Genomic DNA, 15,213 nt, shown 5'->3' with positions numbered 1-15,213 from the left:
AAGCACAGGAAAATTGGTAGTGTGAGGGCGGTGGGCACAGATAATTAATAGGGCGGGGGTGGGGAAGCGTTCATTCAGGCCCCCAGACCTAGACTCGGACCTAGACATTGCCCCCATTTCCCGGATGTTCTCGCTTTATGACAGTGCAGCACTTGCAGTTGGCTCGTACCTTACTCGCTTCGTTTGGTGATTACTGACATCATTGAAGAACAGTTCGAAACATAGAGACCCGCAGCATACAGTGCCTCTGCACTACTCCAGTTCTTCGCATTTGTTTTTGTGGCAACACTGTTCGTCACGCTGATAATCTTGCACTCGATTAGTTCAATCAGTAGTATTCAGTGCTGATATTCGTTCTGGCCGAGTCTTTGTTCCGATACACCCTATCTCACAGGTACCTTGAAAGTATCAAGGTATGTAGGAACGACAGGCATCACGCCTTTTCCTGCCAGGACTTCACGTTCTATGCATTCCACCGTGGATTTATAGAATCCACTGTAATAAGATGGGTCTGGTATTGGTCTGGTAGATACGGATTGTGAATCCACCAAGTTACCGTGAGCAGACTTGTCAGATCAATATTCTGGCTTTTACTGGTACTAATGTCGCGGATCACAAGGATGTGTCATGAAGGTGCTCAGAAGACTTTGGCTAAGACTGCTACAGGCGGCGCGCCAGGTAACTTTTCTGATCGAAGGTTCACATCATAGAAGAATCGGAATAGCTGGTATTCGAAATTGTGATGCTGACTGTCCTATTACGGTACATTGTCGTTGGGCGTACAAACTCTATGATACGGAATTCCTGGTGAGTGGAGGATTATCATTATACGTGCACCGATCCACCATGCACATGCAGGTATCTCTCAGTGCACGCGCTCACATCACTTCAGCGACATGCGTCTTGACGCCTAATGCATCTAGCTTTGGTCACTCGTGTCTAATTCACTGGTAGCGGTAAGTAGAACACCTTCTACTACGTCAACGAGATGCAGTGACGTAACAACCAGTTCTAGCTCTCATTACAGGACGAACCGAAGTAAGCAGATTGCCTAACGTATTATTCTCGGATATAATAACATTGTTGAACCAACTTCGACCAGCTCGTGGGTGCTGAAACTCTTCCCCGACTGTTGCATTCTGACGATGAGACTCGCTCTTCTTAGTCTCCCCTTCGCGGCTGCTCTGGCTAGCGCAGTCCCCTTCAAGGGTTACCAGCAAAAGGTGAAGGAGAGTATCTATAGCCCACCCAGCGGGTGGTACAAGCATGCTCCCGCGCCCAAGCACCATTTGCTCGAGCTCAAGATCGCTCTTCCTCAGCTCAAATTCCCGGAGCTCGAGCAGCACCTCTGGGAGGTGAGCGACCCGAGTCACCCACGTTATGGGGCACACCTGTCGAAGCAGGAGACCGAAGCACTCATGGCACCCCACCCCGAGACTTTGGACATCGTCAGCAATTGGCTTGCCTCGCACGGTCTAGCGGAAGAAGATATCATCCGATCATCTGCAAACGATTGGGTCACTATTCGTGTCCCAGTCGGTCTCGCAGAAGAAATGCTGACTACTGTGAGCAAGGGAATTTTATACGCGAAGAACTCCATTGACTGCTAGATGTCTAGGATTATCATGTTTACAAGCACGCTCAGACTGGAGAGAGCATCGTCCGGACCATGAGCTATAGTCTCCCTGAGAGCTTGCACGACCACGTCGATCTTATTCAGCCTACTACCATGTTCGCTCGTTTCAAGGCGTTCAAGAGCACGCTGCACCAGTCTAATCATGTACGGCCTGCGGCCTCGAGCCCGTCTGGTTCAACGATTACAGGGCCTGCAGGCAACCAGGTTGATGCGAGTTGCAACGATACGATCACTGTTTCGTGTTTGAGACAGTTATATAACGCGGTGGATTATAACACGTCTGCCACGAACGGAAATACTCTGGGTATCACTGGTTATCTTAACGAGTCTACCAATAACAAAGACCTTCAACAATTCTATAAGCTTCAGAACCCATCTGCTTACGGCTCAAACTACACTACCGTGCTCATTCATGGTATGTCGAGATTGAGTTACTGTTGGTGATGCTCTATTGTTGTGCTTCGCAGGTGGCCAGAACAACCAGAGCTATGAAGCAGCAGGCCTTGAGGCCAACCTTGACACTCAGTTCGGCTTTGGACTCACTTGGCCCACGCCCAGAACGTTCTACTCGACTGGCGGCGAGCCCGAATTCGACTCCGATTTGTTGACGGAGGGTGATACGAACGAGCCCTACTCATACGTACGTTTGAGCGATTGCGAGTGTAACTTAATGTTGACAACTACGATATTCAGTGGCTTGAACACGTCCTTTCGCAGGATACAATTCCGCAGTCGATCTCCACAAGTTATGGCGACGATGAGCAAACTGTCCCGCGCTCTTACGCGACTCGTATTTGCAATGGCATGGCAGCACTCGGTGCTCGTGGTATCTCAGTGATGTTCTCTTCTGGCGACGGCGGTGTGGGTGATGGAGTTGCATATCCCGATAAGCCTCTCAAGCACCAGTGTTATTCCAACGACGGTCATAATACCTCGATGTTCCTGCCTGTGTTCCCTGCTTCCTGCCCATTGTAAGTGACCCGTCTGAATGAGCGCTGGGCCGAAATTACAAATTGCTTTTTGAAGTGTAACTGCTGTCGGTGGAACTGTTAACATCCCCGAGATCGCCGCGTCCTTTTCTGGTGGTGGTTTTAGTAACTATGTACGTGATCTCTGCACTCCGTAACACCACCTGACCGATAGAATACGTCTAGTTTGGTCGTCCTTCGTACCAGGATGATGCTGTCTCGGCATATTTGGCAACGCTCACTCCCGGCTCTTACAAAGGCCTCTATAACTCGTAAGTCATCACGAGCTGACGAACGCGCTATATTCAATTGACTCCCCATCTTCAGCACAGGACGTGTAAGTTGGCCCTTCGACTTGTAGAGGCTTTGTGTAAAATATTTCCCTAGGCATACCCGGACGTATCATCACAAGCGGCAAGCTTCTTGGTAGTTTACCAAGGCCAGCCGACACCACTGGATGGTACATCCTGTGCCGCGCCCGCATTCACTGCGTTTGTTTCCATGCTGAACGATGCACGTCTTAGTGCCGGAAAGGCTGCTCTCGGCTTCTTGAATCCTTTCTTGTATTCCACTGGCTACAAAGCATTAAATGATATTACGGAGGGTCGCAACCCAGGATGTCAAACTGAGGGCTTCAATGTATGTCATATCCATGTCCCTCGCTGTATGACTGACGTGATCATTGTATGCAGGCCACAGTTGGATGGGATCCTGGTAAGTTCAACGAACGAAGTTACATGTTTACACACTAATAACTATTGCAGTCACCGGATACGGTACACCCAACTTCGAGAAGTTGAAGGACTTGGTCATGGCCATGTAGAGGAATAGACAGGATTAAAGGGTTACATATATCGCGGACAACTCCTAATAATGAGCACGTAGTGCGCCAGAGACTGAGCGATTTGAGGCGACCAGATCGACGCTGGAAACAAAACAGAAAATCATTCGCAGGAAAGAGATAATATTTCACCTGCGCATTCTTTTCTTGAAGCGCTCCATGACCTGAGAAAATGAGTAAATCATCGACAAATGGACCAAGCCTCCTCACCACTTCATCGGTCGCCATTTGTGGACGTTCGCCGCGAGGTCTTCTGTCTTCTTGAGGTGGTAAGCCCATTGCTTCGAGTTTGGCGTCTCGCATGATCTCTGCGTCGGACTTCTGCTTGAGGTGCGGCCGATAGACTAAAGAGCCGCAGTCTGTCAATGATAAATTCACAACAGTAAGTTAGGAATAACGAACATCGAGTTGCGACGAGATGCTCCTCATCATTTGATCGTTTGCGTTCTTTGCGTACTTCAGCAACCTGTCGTTTCGCCTTCTCTGTTTCTTCAATATTCTTCAATCGTGTGCTATCTCACAAGTCAGCCAAAAATAAGATGGATTAGAATTGAGGAAACTTTACTCCATGCCGAGATCGACTTCGGGAATGGCGGTGAGCATGGCCATGCTGTTAGTGACATTGCCTTCATCTGCAGCTTTCTTCTCCCCTTTCCACCGCTCAGAAAGGGAAAATTCGTCCTGAGCATTTGCTCCAGGCTTAGACTCAGATGGGTCCTCAGGGCGGCTGCGAATCTTCAAATTCTCTTCGATGTATGCCATCCTACACCCACGTCAGAACCCCCCAATAGAAGTTGAGATAGAGACACCACACTCACATATGTTTGTCAACATCCAAAACATTCGTCTGTTGTGTAAAATTGCTCGTTCGGACGGCTCGCCTAGCTTTCGCATCCGTACCGGCTTCTTCCCTGTGTAAACAGAGTGAGCGGAACTATGAACAGCGGAGTATCATGTCACGTACTCATCCACTCTCGCACCAGCTCTCAAACCGCCCTGGGCCTCTTCTCCATCCTCTGCAGTTTTGTGCTTCCTCTTTTTGGCATCACCTTTCGACAGCTTTGAAACATCAATTCCTTGTCTGGACTTCTTGAGCTTCCTGAGCTCAATGAGCTCCGAGATGCTATTTGTGTATTAAGTCTCTGCGTTGGGCTGGCTCTTGGGTCATAACGTACGGTAGTGACTTGTCTTCCTCCTCGTCTTCCTCTAGTTCTGAAGGTTGCTCTGTGTCTGGTGACGACTCTCGTACCCGCGGCTGTGGTCTGTTGCGTCTCTTGATCATGGATGTTCAGAATGGATCCTATTTGGCCATAATCCCAATTCACATGACTAGCGTTCGAATGCGATGCATGCAGATCTAAGTAAGACCTGTGCACACCCATAAACGTGGCAAAGCTTGTCATTCGACGAATTCAACATTAAGATCAGTCTAAAGGAGGTTTCTGTTTTGCTAGCATGTGCTACGGGCATATGCAGGGTGTAGGAGTAAAAGTAAAAGTAAAAATAATACAATATCCTGCCGACAGGAATAAATCATATCTCTACGAGTCTATGGTCCGCCAATAGATTGTAATATCTCTTCCGATACGGATCGCGTCTGCTCTGAACGTTCAGCTTCTGCGCGCTCAATAGCAACCAACTCCTCTGATACCATCAGTGCCAGCTCTGCGTTGGTGGTAGGTGAAACGTGCCGTGAGAGCATAGATTCAGGTGCTCTAAGGCCGCCTCGCCGGAGCCGAGGTGCCTGGGAGCGCTCTTCACCAACTTGGCTCTCGGGTGCCGAGGGTACAGTACGGTCTGATGGGGTTGATGACCAAGGGGCTGGTGGGAAGAGCCAGTCTTCACCCGTACTAGGTGCAGGTCGAGGTGTGGGAATGACTTCGAAGCGTCGTGAGCGGAAAGGGAAAAACCGCCTCGCCTGGCCCGGCGGTCCAGACGAAGAGGGGTCGGATTCCTCCCTAAGTGTAATAATGGGTGGACCAGGAAATGGACTAGATGAATCGAGTCTCGATGGCCCCTCTTCATCAGCTAGCTGTCGCGAAGAATTTCGACGCCGTGCGCTAAAGTCACTGAAATCTGCCGTTCTGCTTCTGACAGGACGGCGAATGGAGGGCTGTCGAGTTAGTGAGGTGTGAAGCAGGCCACTCGCTGATGGAAGTGTCAAACCACCCAGCCGTGGAGCAGGAGGTGAATCAAGAAGAGGGGGAAGCACCCTATCGCTTGGGGAGTCTGGCGCAGGAGCTGAAGGCGGTGGAGGTACGGTGTAGAAGGCAGGAGAGAACGCATGGTAGGCGGTTGTTGGTGGATTCGGCCGTGGAGGATGCCGGTATGCCTCATACAATTCAGTGTTCACACGCGCGCCCTCGAGTGGCACGAGTCCATACTGCTCTAGTGACTCAAGCTCATCAGCCTCTTCGTCCATCTCGAGTTCATCCGGAGGTCGCGACAAGTAGTCTGAAAGGTCCACTGCTCTTCGACCACTTGTCCCGCGCCAAGTATACCGTTCCCTGTAGGTAGTGGTTGGGTTAGATAACTTCCTCAGCGCTCTAGCGGTGCGTTCTCCAATAAGACCACGGTCTGTGGCATTTTGACGATGGTGTCGGTCTGCAACTTCCTATAGCTAAAGTGAGAAGTAGACAAAATGTGTATACAAGGAAGCGCACCTTGACCAGAATCTCAATCAACGAAGTGGTAAACGAGTCACCACCATCTAGGTCCTCTACAAAATGCTCATAGCTTATCGCGACCCCGGGTTCAGTTTTCTCAAGCCTATGGCGCTTGATTGCTCCGGAGCTGCAGCAGAGCAGAGGTCTCCTTAGCGAGAAGTTATGCAGTAAGAGGACACCCATACACCAAGCTCCTCATTTTCGCGCTGAACACTTCGTCATAATATTCGGCCGTCCTACACGCCGTGACATGCGTGATTAGATAGACTTGAACTGATTAGATGAACGTACCATCTACCCATGTTGTGTTAGGGGAAACGCGATTGCAACGAGGCTGGCAAGTTAAGGAAAGGAAACTAGGTTAAAACCGAACCTTGCTGTGGCAAATTTCGGCTGCCCGTTGATGGTGGTCGGGTCTTAAGGTGACTGTCGCCTTTGTTTGGTCATTGTTTGTTCTCCCGAAACACACAACAATAGCAATAATGCGTCCACTGCGCAACAAAAACAATTGTATGATACAATAATCCACTAGTTTAAAGTACACCGGAAGAATACAATCAGCTCGTGTCGTCTGTGCCACTAGTATTGCCGTTTGTCCTGGGGCCCACGCTCCTACCAGCCGTTGCACTGGCACCACCGCGATCCCGTGAGCTGAGCAAACTTTGGAAGAAGTTTTGCAAAACTTCATGTTGAGTTTGTCCTCCAGTAGGACTAGGCGTAGTTCCGATGGTCGGTGAACTTGGTGGTCGTCCAGCGTGGTTGGTCGCGCTGGCACCCGTTGCACCTCTTTGTGGCGGTCTACGCGCCCCATCAGAAGTTGTGCTGGCGTTGAGTGATCCGGTTCCCATTCCGGCCTCCATCTCGCTGAGGGCACGCTCAACGGTTGGAAGATTGAAACTACTGCTCCCTAGTGGCCCAACAATACCGGCTGCAGCCGTATCCGTGGGATTTCGGAAAGCGCCACGGGGATCCCGGTCTGGCTTTTTGGCGTTTTCGTCATAATGCTTCGCGAGGAACGCCTGCTCCGCCATGGGGGCATTAAATGGAGGTAAAGCGGGCGGCTATACGAAAAAAATAAAATCATATTGAGGTCGTGTGCCAGATAACCAGAATAACATATTCACCTTCGCGCCTTGATCTGGTACTAGCATCTTATACAGTTTTTTCGCACCTGAATGATCCTCGGACTCCGACACGTCGGCGTCAAGGTCTGCTTCCCAAGCTTCGCCCCAGAGCTTCGCCTCAAACCCTTCTCGAAGGACTCCAATCTTGCCCCAACTATCCCAACCAGCAGGAACAACGATGCGATCGCGGTCTAGGGTATTTGGCTTATATTGGAAGACAAATGGATTGCGTAGAGGAGCCGGAGCCTCAGATCCCGATGCCACGAGTGACGGTGCCGGAGGGATAAATAAGAGGTGCAGGGCATATTGCCTCAGCACCTGTAAGGTGTTAGGTTGCTGCGTAGTATAAAATAATGATGCTCCATCTAGAGCGGCGTGATGAGGTGCTCACTGTGGTTCATAGAAAGACTTACATTTTAAACAAATTGTCCGGAGAACCTGCATCACGCCATCCGTGCGCTCCTCCCACTCCCCACCTTTACCTTTTACCATGCCGCCCATGCCGGAATTGCTGGCGCCCACGAGATCATTTCCCTCGTCTATGAGGTCTGATTTGGTGCAGACAACAATAATCGGCACGCCAGCAGAGTTATGGGTTAGAGTGCCAGGACCGAGCGGTAGGACTGTATTTGAGGAAATATTAGAGCTGGCAGGGACTGCATCGACAGAGGGTTCAGTGTAATGCTGTAAATGATGTTGCACTGCAGAATAATGTCAGCTATCGGAATGTCTCGATCAAATGAACATACGTCTTTCGTGATTCTCTTCTCGGACTATCTCGAGATCCCGAGATCCATCACCCTTCGCCCATATCTCTACCCACTTGAGCCACGTCTGAAGATTGTCTACAAATGTCCAAGGGCACGTCCAATCCAAAACAATCATTACAAGGGTATGAGACAGCGATGCCCGAGGAGGCAGAAAGTGCGGCATCAAAGATGTGTAAGCTATCGCATCTGAAGGTACTGTGTACACAGATAGACGCGCCAAGGTGTCTGGCCGTGGCATTAGCACGCGTTATGCACAGGAAAACGGGAAGCATACCCTCGTCGCCGTCATCCCTGATATCGGCCCAATCATATCCAAGAGCGAAATCTGACCGTGTCTCGTCTTTGCTCTCTTCAGAAACCGGTTTCTGTAGCAGGGCCGAGGCAAGCACGGACTTGCCAGACGACGGAGGACCCAGAAGCAGAACTTGTTTTGAAGGGATTGACCGTGAAGAAGAAACTGAGTCCAATATTGAGGACCATAAGTTTTCTGGAGGTGCTTCTGGTGTCGCTGGACGAGATCCCTCCATGATCTTTGTTGTACTTACTTCTGCGCGATGTGCAAGTACTTGAGACTTATACTTTTGAAACTCCGATCAATAACTTCAAGCTGATCATCATCTTAAACGACGACAGCGACGGCAACAACGGCTGCTTCACAGGAGATCATACCAAAGAGCTACTTCCTTGCTGAAGTCATGTCTTCAGCTGTTGCGGTACCGCAGCACAAGCTATCAGAGACTCCCAACTCGCGCACAATCGAAATCAATGATTGGGTAATAATCGCGTCTACCAACCCGATATCTAGCGCGTCAGAGTGCGATGCGTTGCAAGCTTCGCTTGGATTCCCGTTGCCTGAGATGACGTTTGGAAGTAATTATCTATCTCTCGAACATCGACCATCCGGGTGGAACATGATGTTTGACACTCATAACGCCCTCAAGTTTGTGAAAAAGGGTGAGCTCGGGGAGGGCGATGGTGGAGTCAAGGTGGGATATGCAGATGCCTGGCTTAAGAGCCGGTGAGGAATTCATGCTGCATGTGTATCAATGTGATTCTGAGCGTACCCACCAGCACAGACCCTGGAACGAACCTTCCATTGCCTGTTACAGTGAAAGCCAAGCATTATGACTGGACTTACACCATGACTTATCCTGGACATCACTCCGATTCTGCGCCAGTCGTCGAATCACCATCTCATTCAACACAATGGATAGATGCCGATCAGGACAATCCATCTCATTCTATTCCGCTCTCTGAGCTCACACGACCAGATCCAATATTATTCTACGCGGAAATTCCACTGTTTGAGGATGAATTACACGATAATGGTTCATCCAATCTTCTCGTGCGAATAGTTCGTGTTCAACGCACCTCTATGGCTTTGTATTGTCTGACTAATCCTGTTTGAAGCGCGTCATGCCAACATGTATATTCATTTTGTCACGATTCACGCTTCGTGTGGATAATGTGCTTTTCCGCACACATGACACGAGGATATATCATTCTTTTACCTCAAGCCCTTCGTTGGTCGTACGTCAATTGAGTGGTTGGGAGGCTCCATATGATGGCGTTAAGCGGGTGCGTCTATTGCTTCCTCTCATACCCGCTCTTTGATGACATCAACCGCAGCGACTTCCACGACGCAATGACTTGACCCCTCTAACGGACGCGAACTTCATTGCGAAGGTGCTGACGGAATTACCTGTTTCGGAATCTCAGCAGATAGGGGCGAGTACACGTTGGAGAGGTTTGAGGACAAAAGTAGAGGTAGCGGTACTAGCAAGAGATGGACCCTAATGCACCAGTGATAAGTGATAGAACCATCCGCATTGTATTTGTAGCTCATGAATTTTGTTTTCATATCCGAATTTTCGGCAGAATTCGGGGCACAACAATGCGTTCGGAATTTCCTCAGAATGCGTGCTCAGCACCCTTTTGCAACATGCGCTTCTTAATCAATAATTTGCTTACATAGAAGCTTGACCGCCGAAAAACGGTGGTACATGGTGGCTATTAACGCTAGCGTTGCTTTCGTTTAGTTGGCGAAACGGAAGCAGTTGTAGCTAACCAATACATCACAAGGTTTGCCGCCAAGTTGGGCAAGCGGAAGGACCATAGTTGCTATGAGCGTACAAAATGGTGGTACGTGCTTCATTACTAACGCTGTATGTACGTCTTTACTAAGCTAATGATGTAGAACAACTCTTGAAAATGAAGGAACCCTGTCTCCCTTCTTTCAAGATATGGCTACAGAAACGAATTGCAAATGATCCACAGTGTGTCGGCCATCTATGCCCTCCAGATCCCTGCTGGTGGCGAATGGTTCTAAGTTAAATATGAGAGGATATATGTCCACGCCTGTAAAAGTGCCATGGTATGGTCAGTTCAGTGCAAAAACATATTATCTCAGGCTACTGACCGGACTGCTACCAGCACTTGAAGCAGCGCCAAAGGCTACACCACCACGTCCAACATCCAACGTGTTCGTCTGAAGTCCCGAAAGTATCGGATGAGACGGACGACAGTTGCGAGGCTCCATCATATGCATATGGTGGAGTGAACGATTTACGATGGGACACCTGACGATCTCTAGTTCAATCTTCGCAATCGAAATAAAGAATAAGGTGGACATACGTTATAAACAGACCGACTTTCCATGATTTTCTAGGGTGGAGGTTTGTGTGGGGGGGACAAGGGTATGAGCGTCTGAGGAAAGTGGGTTGGGAGAAAAGGGAAACATGCTGATTCAATTTATACGCAGCAAGATGGCAGCATTACAAGCACGAGGCGAAGGGTGCCGGGTTTGGTATAACACCAGGGGGGTCATGATCTGATTTTTTTGGCCTATACAGGAATCCGGGGAACTTTCCTTTGATGACGAGGTAATTGGATTCACCCCACGCACTACGTAGCACTATACTACGTGGCGCTCGCTACGCTACATAGCTGTGCTGTTGATGTGGGGGTTTCATTGCTCTAAGTTCCCGCCATCATGAGCTCCAGGATGTTTACGTGGCCGAAGAACAGCGGAAGCAACCGTTTCGCGGATGTGGCAAGTCATCCCCATGGTGTAAGTACACATTGAATGCTCCTTCTATCTGGCATACTTACCGTCGACGCACTGCTACTATTGCTGTCATGACTCACTAGTCCAAATACGCCGCGCCGAGTAATACAAATTCCCAACTATGGTGTGTACCAACACATGCCTTTTTGGTCATCTTCCTCTTTGTTTTCATGAAGCAGCCAGGCCTTCCCTTCCGGAATCTATACTCCGTGGAGGCTTCGAGTCTAGTACTATCTGACTATCAATTAGAACCACATGAGATAAGTATTTGTCGGGAATGCGCGACGCTAGCTGAGCGTGCCGAATCAAGACCAGATGATGACATCAATCATAGATATACTTTGGCGCTTGGGACACAAGCCCTTGTTGTCTAATGGCTATGACGTCAGACTTCTACTACAGAGGTGCATCTGGAGGTTGCGGGTTCGAGTCCCGCCAGGGGTTGCTTTTTTATTTTTCCTACCTTAGTTTATTTTACGTTGTTATTACGTTGCGATTTGATTTTCAGTTGATGTTACCCAGACACTGGTTTCCCCACACTCTCCAGCTCAAGCCTCGGATCAAGCTGTCCTATCAATTGGGCCATCATCTGGATTTCTACACTGTCAGTGTCCATTCTCAGACTTTATGTCGTGGAGCAACGTAGAATGAGATTTTTGTCGACTGCAACTCCCATGCTTCAAAACCAATGAGCATCAATCACGAACGGCGGGCTTTTAGCTATTGATGCGAGCTCGAACACATGTACGGGCTTCATTCTTATTACTATCTCAGAAATAAATCTTCGAATCGGTATCATGGTTTTCCTATTGTATCTCCTTAATTTCCGGCATCGTATGGATCAAGTTCAGGAGGGACCCGACCTTACATGCTCTCTCCGCGGGCGCGAGTTTGTGTATCATTCTCTGTTGAAGCCCAGATATGATTCTAGAAAGAAACGGGTTCTAGTGAGGTAGTTACTGCAAGTTTTTCTCATGGCAGGCGTCTATTTGGCCATGTTAGGATCAGAGGCTCTTGCCAAATATCGTCACGTGAAATCCGCTCACCTTCGTAGTGTTACCGGAGTGGAAACTCTTTCAAGACTAATGTGTAGAGCGACTTAGGATAAGTTATCAATTCGGTAAGCTATACGACTGGATTTTTCTCAATAATCGACTCTGGTGCGGTTTCCAGCGTCTACAGTTTTACAAATTTGTGTGGTTCGCTGACCAGACTCATAGGTTGACGCTATGACTTCTCCGAATCCCCATGATGCGCCCGTGCTTTCGAGTTCGCCTGCCTCAATCAGAGGCGCTTCTCCCGTTCGACGAAGGGACAATAGAGAAAGTTTATTATGCCAAACCGATGTGGTGGAGCCTGGTTCTCGACCGCACATCTCGCCGACCCTTATCCGCTCGTATGATCCAAATGACCCAGAAGTGAGGGAGAGGCAGAGAACGCTGGACGTGGACATGGCTCTGCATTTGTCCAGGGCCCGGAGAGAGACCACAGTGACACCTCCAACAGCATCATTGCCGTATGAATCGGCTCCTCATCCTGAAGCAGGGCCCCCATTCTCCCATTTCTCTGCCATCGAGGAACACGACATTGATCTTGCTCGCGGGGACAGAATTAGTCACCTCGATCATGATGGTGTGAACGGCGGTTCTGACGGACTGCACTCGCCACGGTCTCTAACTCCTATTGACCTGCGGATGCAGCACCTTGACCAGACCCATGACCCAGCCCTTCTGACGACTATGGGAAGTGAGTACCGACCGATTCGCGGCGAAGCTCTCGCTTCTATGCCGGGCCTTCCCGTGTACCAAGCGAATGCAGCCCACTCCATCTTCGCCTTTGCCCATCTGGAGGCCTTTGCGGCTCAAGAAAAGACCGAGTTGGGCATATCATCACCTACCGATATCCATGGTCCAGCATTTCGGCTGCGCAACCCAAGCATTCCACAGAGCGGCGGTCCAGATTTGGCCACGTCTCCATCTGGAGGAGCTCCTCCATTTGATGCTCCATTCGACTCCTCTTATCGCAGTAATATACGACAGCGGAAGCTCAGCCAGAGTAGCCCCGTCCCTAGGCAAAGCCGGAAAGGCATTCGGGGCAAGATGGCTCTATTTGAGAACCACAGCGGAGACCCAAACTTCACTTTACCAAGTCGGCTCATGGGGCATACCAGCTTAAGCGCCATCCCATCCTCAGAAAACGTATCAACAAATCAGTACGGCGCTGCAGGGATGGGCGGGATCATGTCACCCGGTCATGACAGACCATACCGATTCTCGTTCTACTCCAATGCGTTGTCTGCAACTATTCACGCACGAAGCCTCAGCGAACTTCCTGCGGACGGGCAATCCTTTGAAGATTTGTTTACTGGCCTGCCTCCTCCGGACCGCCCACGAGACGCGAAAGGTGGTTCTGCCCCTGTTCCCGTGCCTCTATCACACCAGGGGGCAGCTTCTCTCCAAAATTCGAATAAGCGCCTGGCATCAGGTCCGCCGGATTTTGTATCCCCCAGCCACAATGGTAGTTATCAAAATGGGAGTTTTCAAAACGGGGGCTATCATGGTCGTCCGGAGAAGGGCGGTGCTAGTAATCCAGGCCCACCAAACAGCCTCGTGGGCGGTGGTGAACTTGAGGGAAATACGTGGTGGCTAGATGTCCTAAGCCCGACAGATGAAGAGATGAAAACTCTGAGCAAGGTAATACCCGCGTAACCAGTTAGTTCTCTGAACTCAAGCATTACTTTAGGTTTTCTCTATCCACCCCTTGACAGTTGAAGACATCCAAATGGAGGAAGCTCGTGAAAAGATTGAATTATTCCGGAACTACTACCTTGTCTGTTTCCGGAGTTTTGATCAGGATCCTTACAGCCCTACGCACCTGGAGCCCCTGAACATGTACATTATTGTATTTCGAGAAGGAACTTTGTCTGTGAGTGCTCTATTTTGCTTCCCGTAACACATTGTTTACAATCCTTCTAGTTTCACTTCCGCCCCACTCCACATCCGCAAAATGTCCGCCGAAGAATAAAGCAGCTCAAAGATTACATTAACGTCACATCAGACTGGATCTCGTACGCGTTGATTGACGATATCACCGACGCCTTTGGTCCTCTAATCCAATCCATTGAATACGAAGTCGATTCCATTGACGAGCTCGTCCTTATTTTGAAGGAGGCAGAACAAAGTGACATGTTGAGGAGAATCGGAACATGTCGCAAGAAAGTCATGGGACTGCTACGCTTAATGGGCAATAAGGCGGATGTAGTCAAGGGTCTCGCGAAGAGATGCAACGAAAACTGGAGGGTGGCACCAACGTCAGACATCGTGAGTTATCCGGTCCTGATCATCCGCGCCACGACTCATTCTATTTAAAAGGGTCTATATCTTTCCGACATTCAGGTCAGTTGCTGCTGACCGCTCAGTCTTGCAATTTATTAATTCTACTGAATTGAATTGTTAGGACCACTTGATAACCATGACGCAAAATCTGAATCACTACGAAAAAATTCTGTCACGGTCGCACTCCAACTACTTGGCGCAGATTTCTATCGAGATGACGGATGCTAACAACCAGATCAATGATGTCCTCTCGAAGTTGACGGCGTTGGGTACGGTCCTCATCCCGATGAACTTGGTGACGGGTCAGTGCATTTTCTTTACCGTTGATAATTTGTACCCTCATGACTCTTCCAGGTATATGGGGTATGAATGTACACGTTCCAGGCCAGGATGATCAGGTATGCGGACTACCATTTGCGCACTGCCGTTATTTAATTTGTCTTTTCAGGTCAGCTACCACTGGTTTGCTGGGATCCTTTCCGCGCTCGCAGCCTTTGGCATCATTGGCGGGTACACCACTTATAAACTCATGGTTAAACGATAAACGCATTGAAAGTTGATCGTTTTTGTTTTCATTCTGTTTTCAGTATCTAGGTCTTCGCGTTTCTGGTTCGCTATCATGATTTGTAATATTTTACTCCCGATTTCGTCATCGCGATTTGCGCCTAGACTTCCATCGAGTTCGCGGGAGAACTCAAAGATCGCCCTCAATTTCCCATTCACAACAATAGCTTCTTTTCCCATTCATATATCTAATATTCACGTACATCGACACTCCATAGAAAGCATGCTAGGGTAGTGGGGAC

At 49.2% G+C, this 15,213-nt stretch overlaps 6 protein-coding genes and 1 non-coding gene across 7 annotated transcripts; 4 read left to right on the top strand and 3 right to left on the bottom strand.

Moving 5' to 3' along the window:
• Positions 1 to 1,145: 1,145 nt before the first annotated feature.
• Positions 1,146 to 3,539, top strand: DEU56DRAFT_956969 (peptidase S8/S53 domain-containing protein; the record flags this gene model as incomplete). The annotated part of the gene is made up of 10 exons (XM_041359255.1): positions 1,146 to 1,565; positions 1,619 to 2,051; positions 2,104 to 2,276; positions 2,330 to 2,607; positions 2,663 to 2,738; positions 2,791 to 2,876; positions 2,932 to 2,941; positions 2,992 to 3,243; positions 3,297 to 3,318; positions 3,369 to 3,539. 10 exons carry the CDS (start codon positions 1,146 to 1,148, stop codon positions 3,425 to 3,427), a joined length of 1,809 nt encoding a protein of 602 aa, XP_041205730.1. The 3' UTR covers positions 3,428 to 3,539.
• On the bottom strand, positions 3,505 to 4,860 carry DEU56DRAFT_501794 (hepatocellular carcinoma-associated antigen 59-domain-containing protein). The gene is made up of 7 exons (XM_041346527.1): positions 4,621 to 4,860; positions 4,410 to 4,568; positions 4,264 to 4,356; positions 4,011 to 4,208; positions 3,848 to 3,957; positions 3,656 to 3,789; positions 3,505 to 3,609 (listed from the first exon to the last, which is right to left on the bottom strand). Exons 1-7 carry the CDS (start codon positions 4,725 to 4,727, stop codon positions 3,574 to 3,576), a joined length of 837 nt encoding a protein of 278 aa, XP_041205729.1. The 5' UTR covers positions 4,728 to 4,860; the 3' UTR covers positions 3,505 to 3,573.
• Positions 4,861 to 6,548, bottom strand: DEU56DRAFT_501793 (uncharacterized protein). The gene is made up of 4 exons (XM_041346526.1): positions 6,403 to 6,548; positions 6,297 to 6,347; positions 6,109 to 6,238; positions 4,861 to 6,059 (listed from the first exon to the last, which is right to left on the bottom strand). Exons 1-4 carry the CDS (start codon positions 6,411 to 6,413, stop codon positions 4,995 to 4,997), a joined length of 1,257 nt encoding a protein of 418 aa, XP_041205728.1. The 5' UTR covers positions 6,414 to 6,548; the 3' UTR covers positions 4,861 to 4,994.
• Positions 6,549 to 6,567: 19 nt separating this feature from the next.
• On the bottom strand, positions 6,568 to 8,579 carry DEU56DRAFT_818215 (dynein light intermediate chain-domain-containing protein). Its single transcript, XM_041353955.1, has 5 exons — positions 8,280 to 8,579; positions 7,985 to 8,230; positions 7,649 to 7,936; positions 7,236 to 7,600; positions 6,568 to 7,172 (listed from the first exon to the last, which is right to left on the bottom strand). The coding sequence occupies exons 1-5, from the start codon at positions 8,530 to 8,532 to the stop codon at positions 6,669 to 6,671; spliced, it is 1,656 nt and encodes a 551-aa protein (XP_041205727.1). The 5' UTR covers positions 8,533 to 8,579; the 3' UTR covers positions 6,568 to 6,668.
• Positions 8,580 to 8,700: 121 nt separating this feature from the next.
• On the top strand, positions 8,701 to 10,130 carry DEU56DRAFT_956967 (TIP41-like family-domain-containing protein; the record flags this gene model as incomplete). The annotated part of the gene is made up of 4 exons (XM_041359254.1): positions 8,701 to 9,023; positions 9,077 to 9,359; positions 9,416 to 9,583; positions 9,635 to 10,130. 4 exons carry the CDS (start codon positions 8,701 to 8,703, stop codon positions 9,800 to 9,802), a joined length of 942 nt encoding a protein of 313 aa, XP_041205726.1. The 3' UTR covers positions 9,803 to 10,130.
• Positions 10,131 to 11,431: 1,301 nt separating this feature from the next.
• DEU56DRAFT_t85 lies at positions 11,432 to 11,516 on the top strand. The gene has a single exon. It is a non-coding gene; the product is annotated as a tRNA-Arg (tRNA).
• Positions 11,517 to 12,121: 605 nt separating this feature from the next.
• Positions 12,122 to 15,134, top strand: DEU56DRAFT_501647 (uncharacterized protein). Its single transcript, XM_041346523.1, has 8 exons — positions 12,122 to 12,232; positions 12,293 to 13,765; positions 13,815 to 13,997; positions 14,048 to 14,392; positions 14,444 to 14,467; positions 14,529 to 14,709; positions 14,762 to 14,805; positions 14,856 to 15,134. Exons 2-8 carry the CDS (start codon positions 12,302 to 12,304, stop codon positions 14,949 to 14,951), a joined length of 2,337 nt encoding a protein of 778 aa, XP_041205725.1. The 5' UTR covers positions 12,122 to 12,232; positions 12,293 to 12,301; the 3' UTR covers positions 14,952 to 15,134.
• The last annotated feature ends 79 nt before the right edge of the window (positions 15,135 to 15,213 follow it).

The sequence above is a fragment of the Suillus clintonianus genome (assembly GCF_016758775.1).
Source record: "Suillus clintonianus strain FC179 chromosome Unknown DEU56scaffold_66, whole genome shotgun sequence".
NCBI classification, from domain to species: Eukaryota; Fungi; Basidiomycota; class Agaricomycetes; order Boletales; family Suillaceae; genus Suillus; species Suillus clintonianus.
This window is presented reverse-complemented; position numbering and strand designations above follow the sequence as displayed.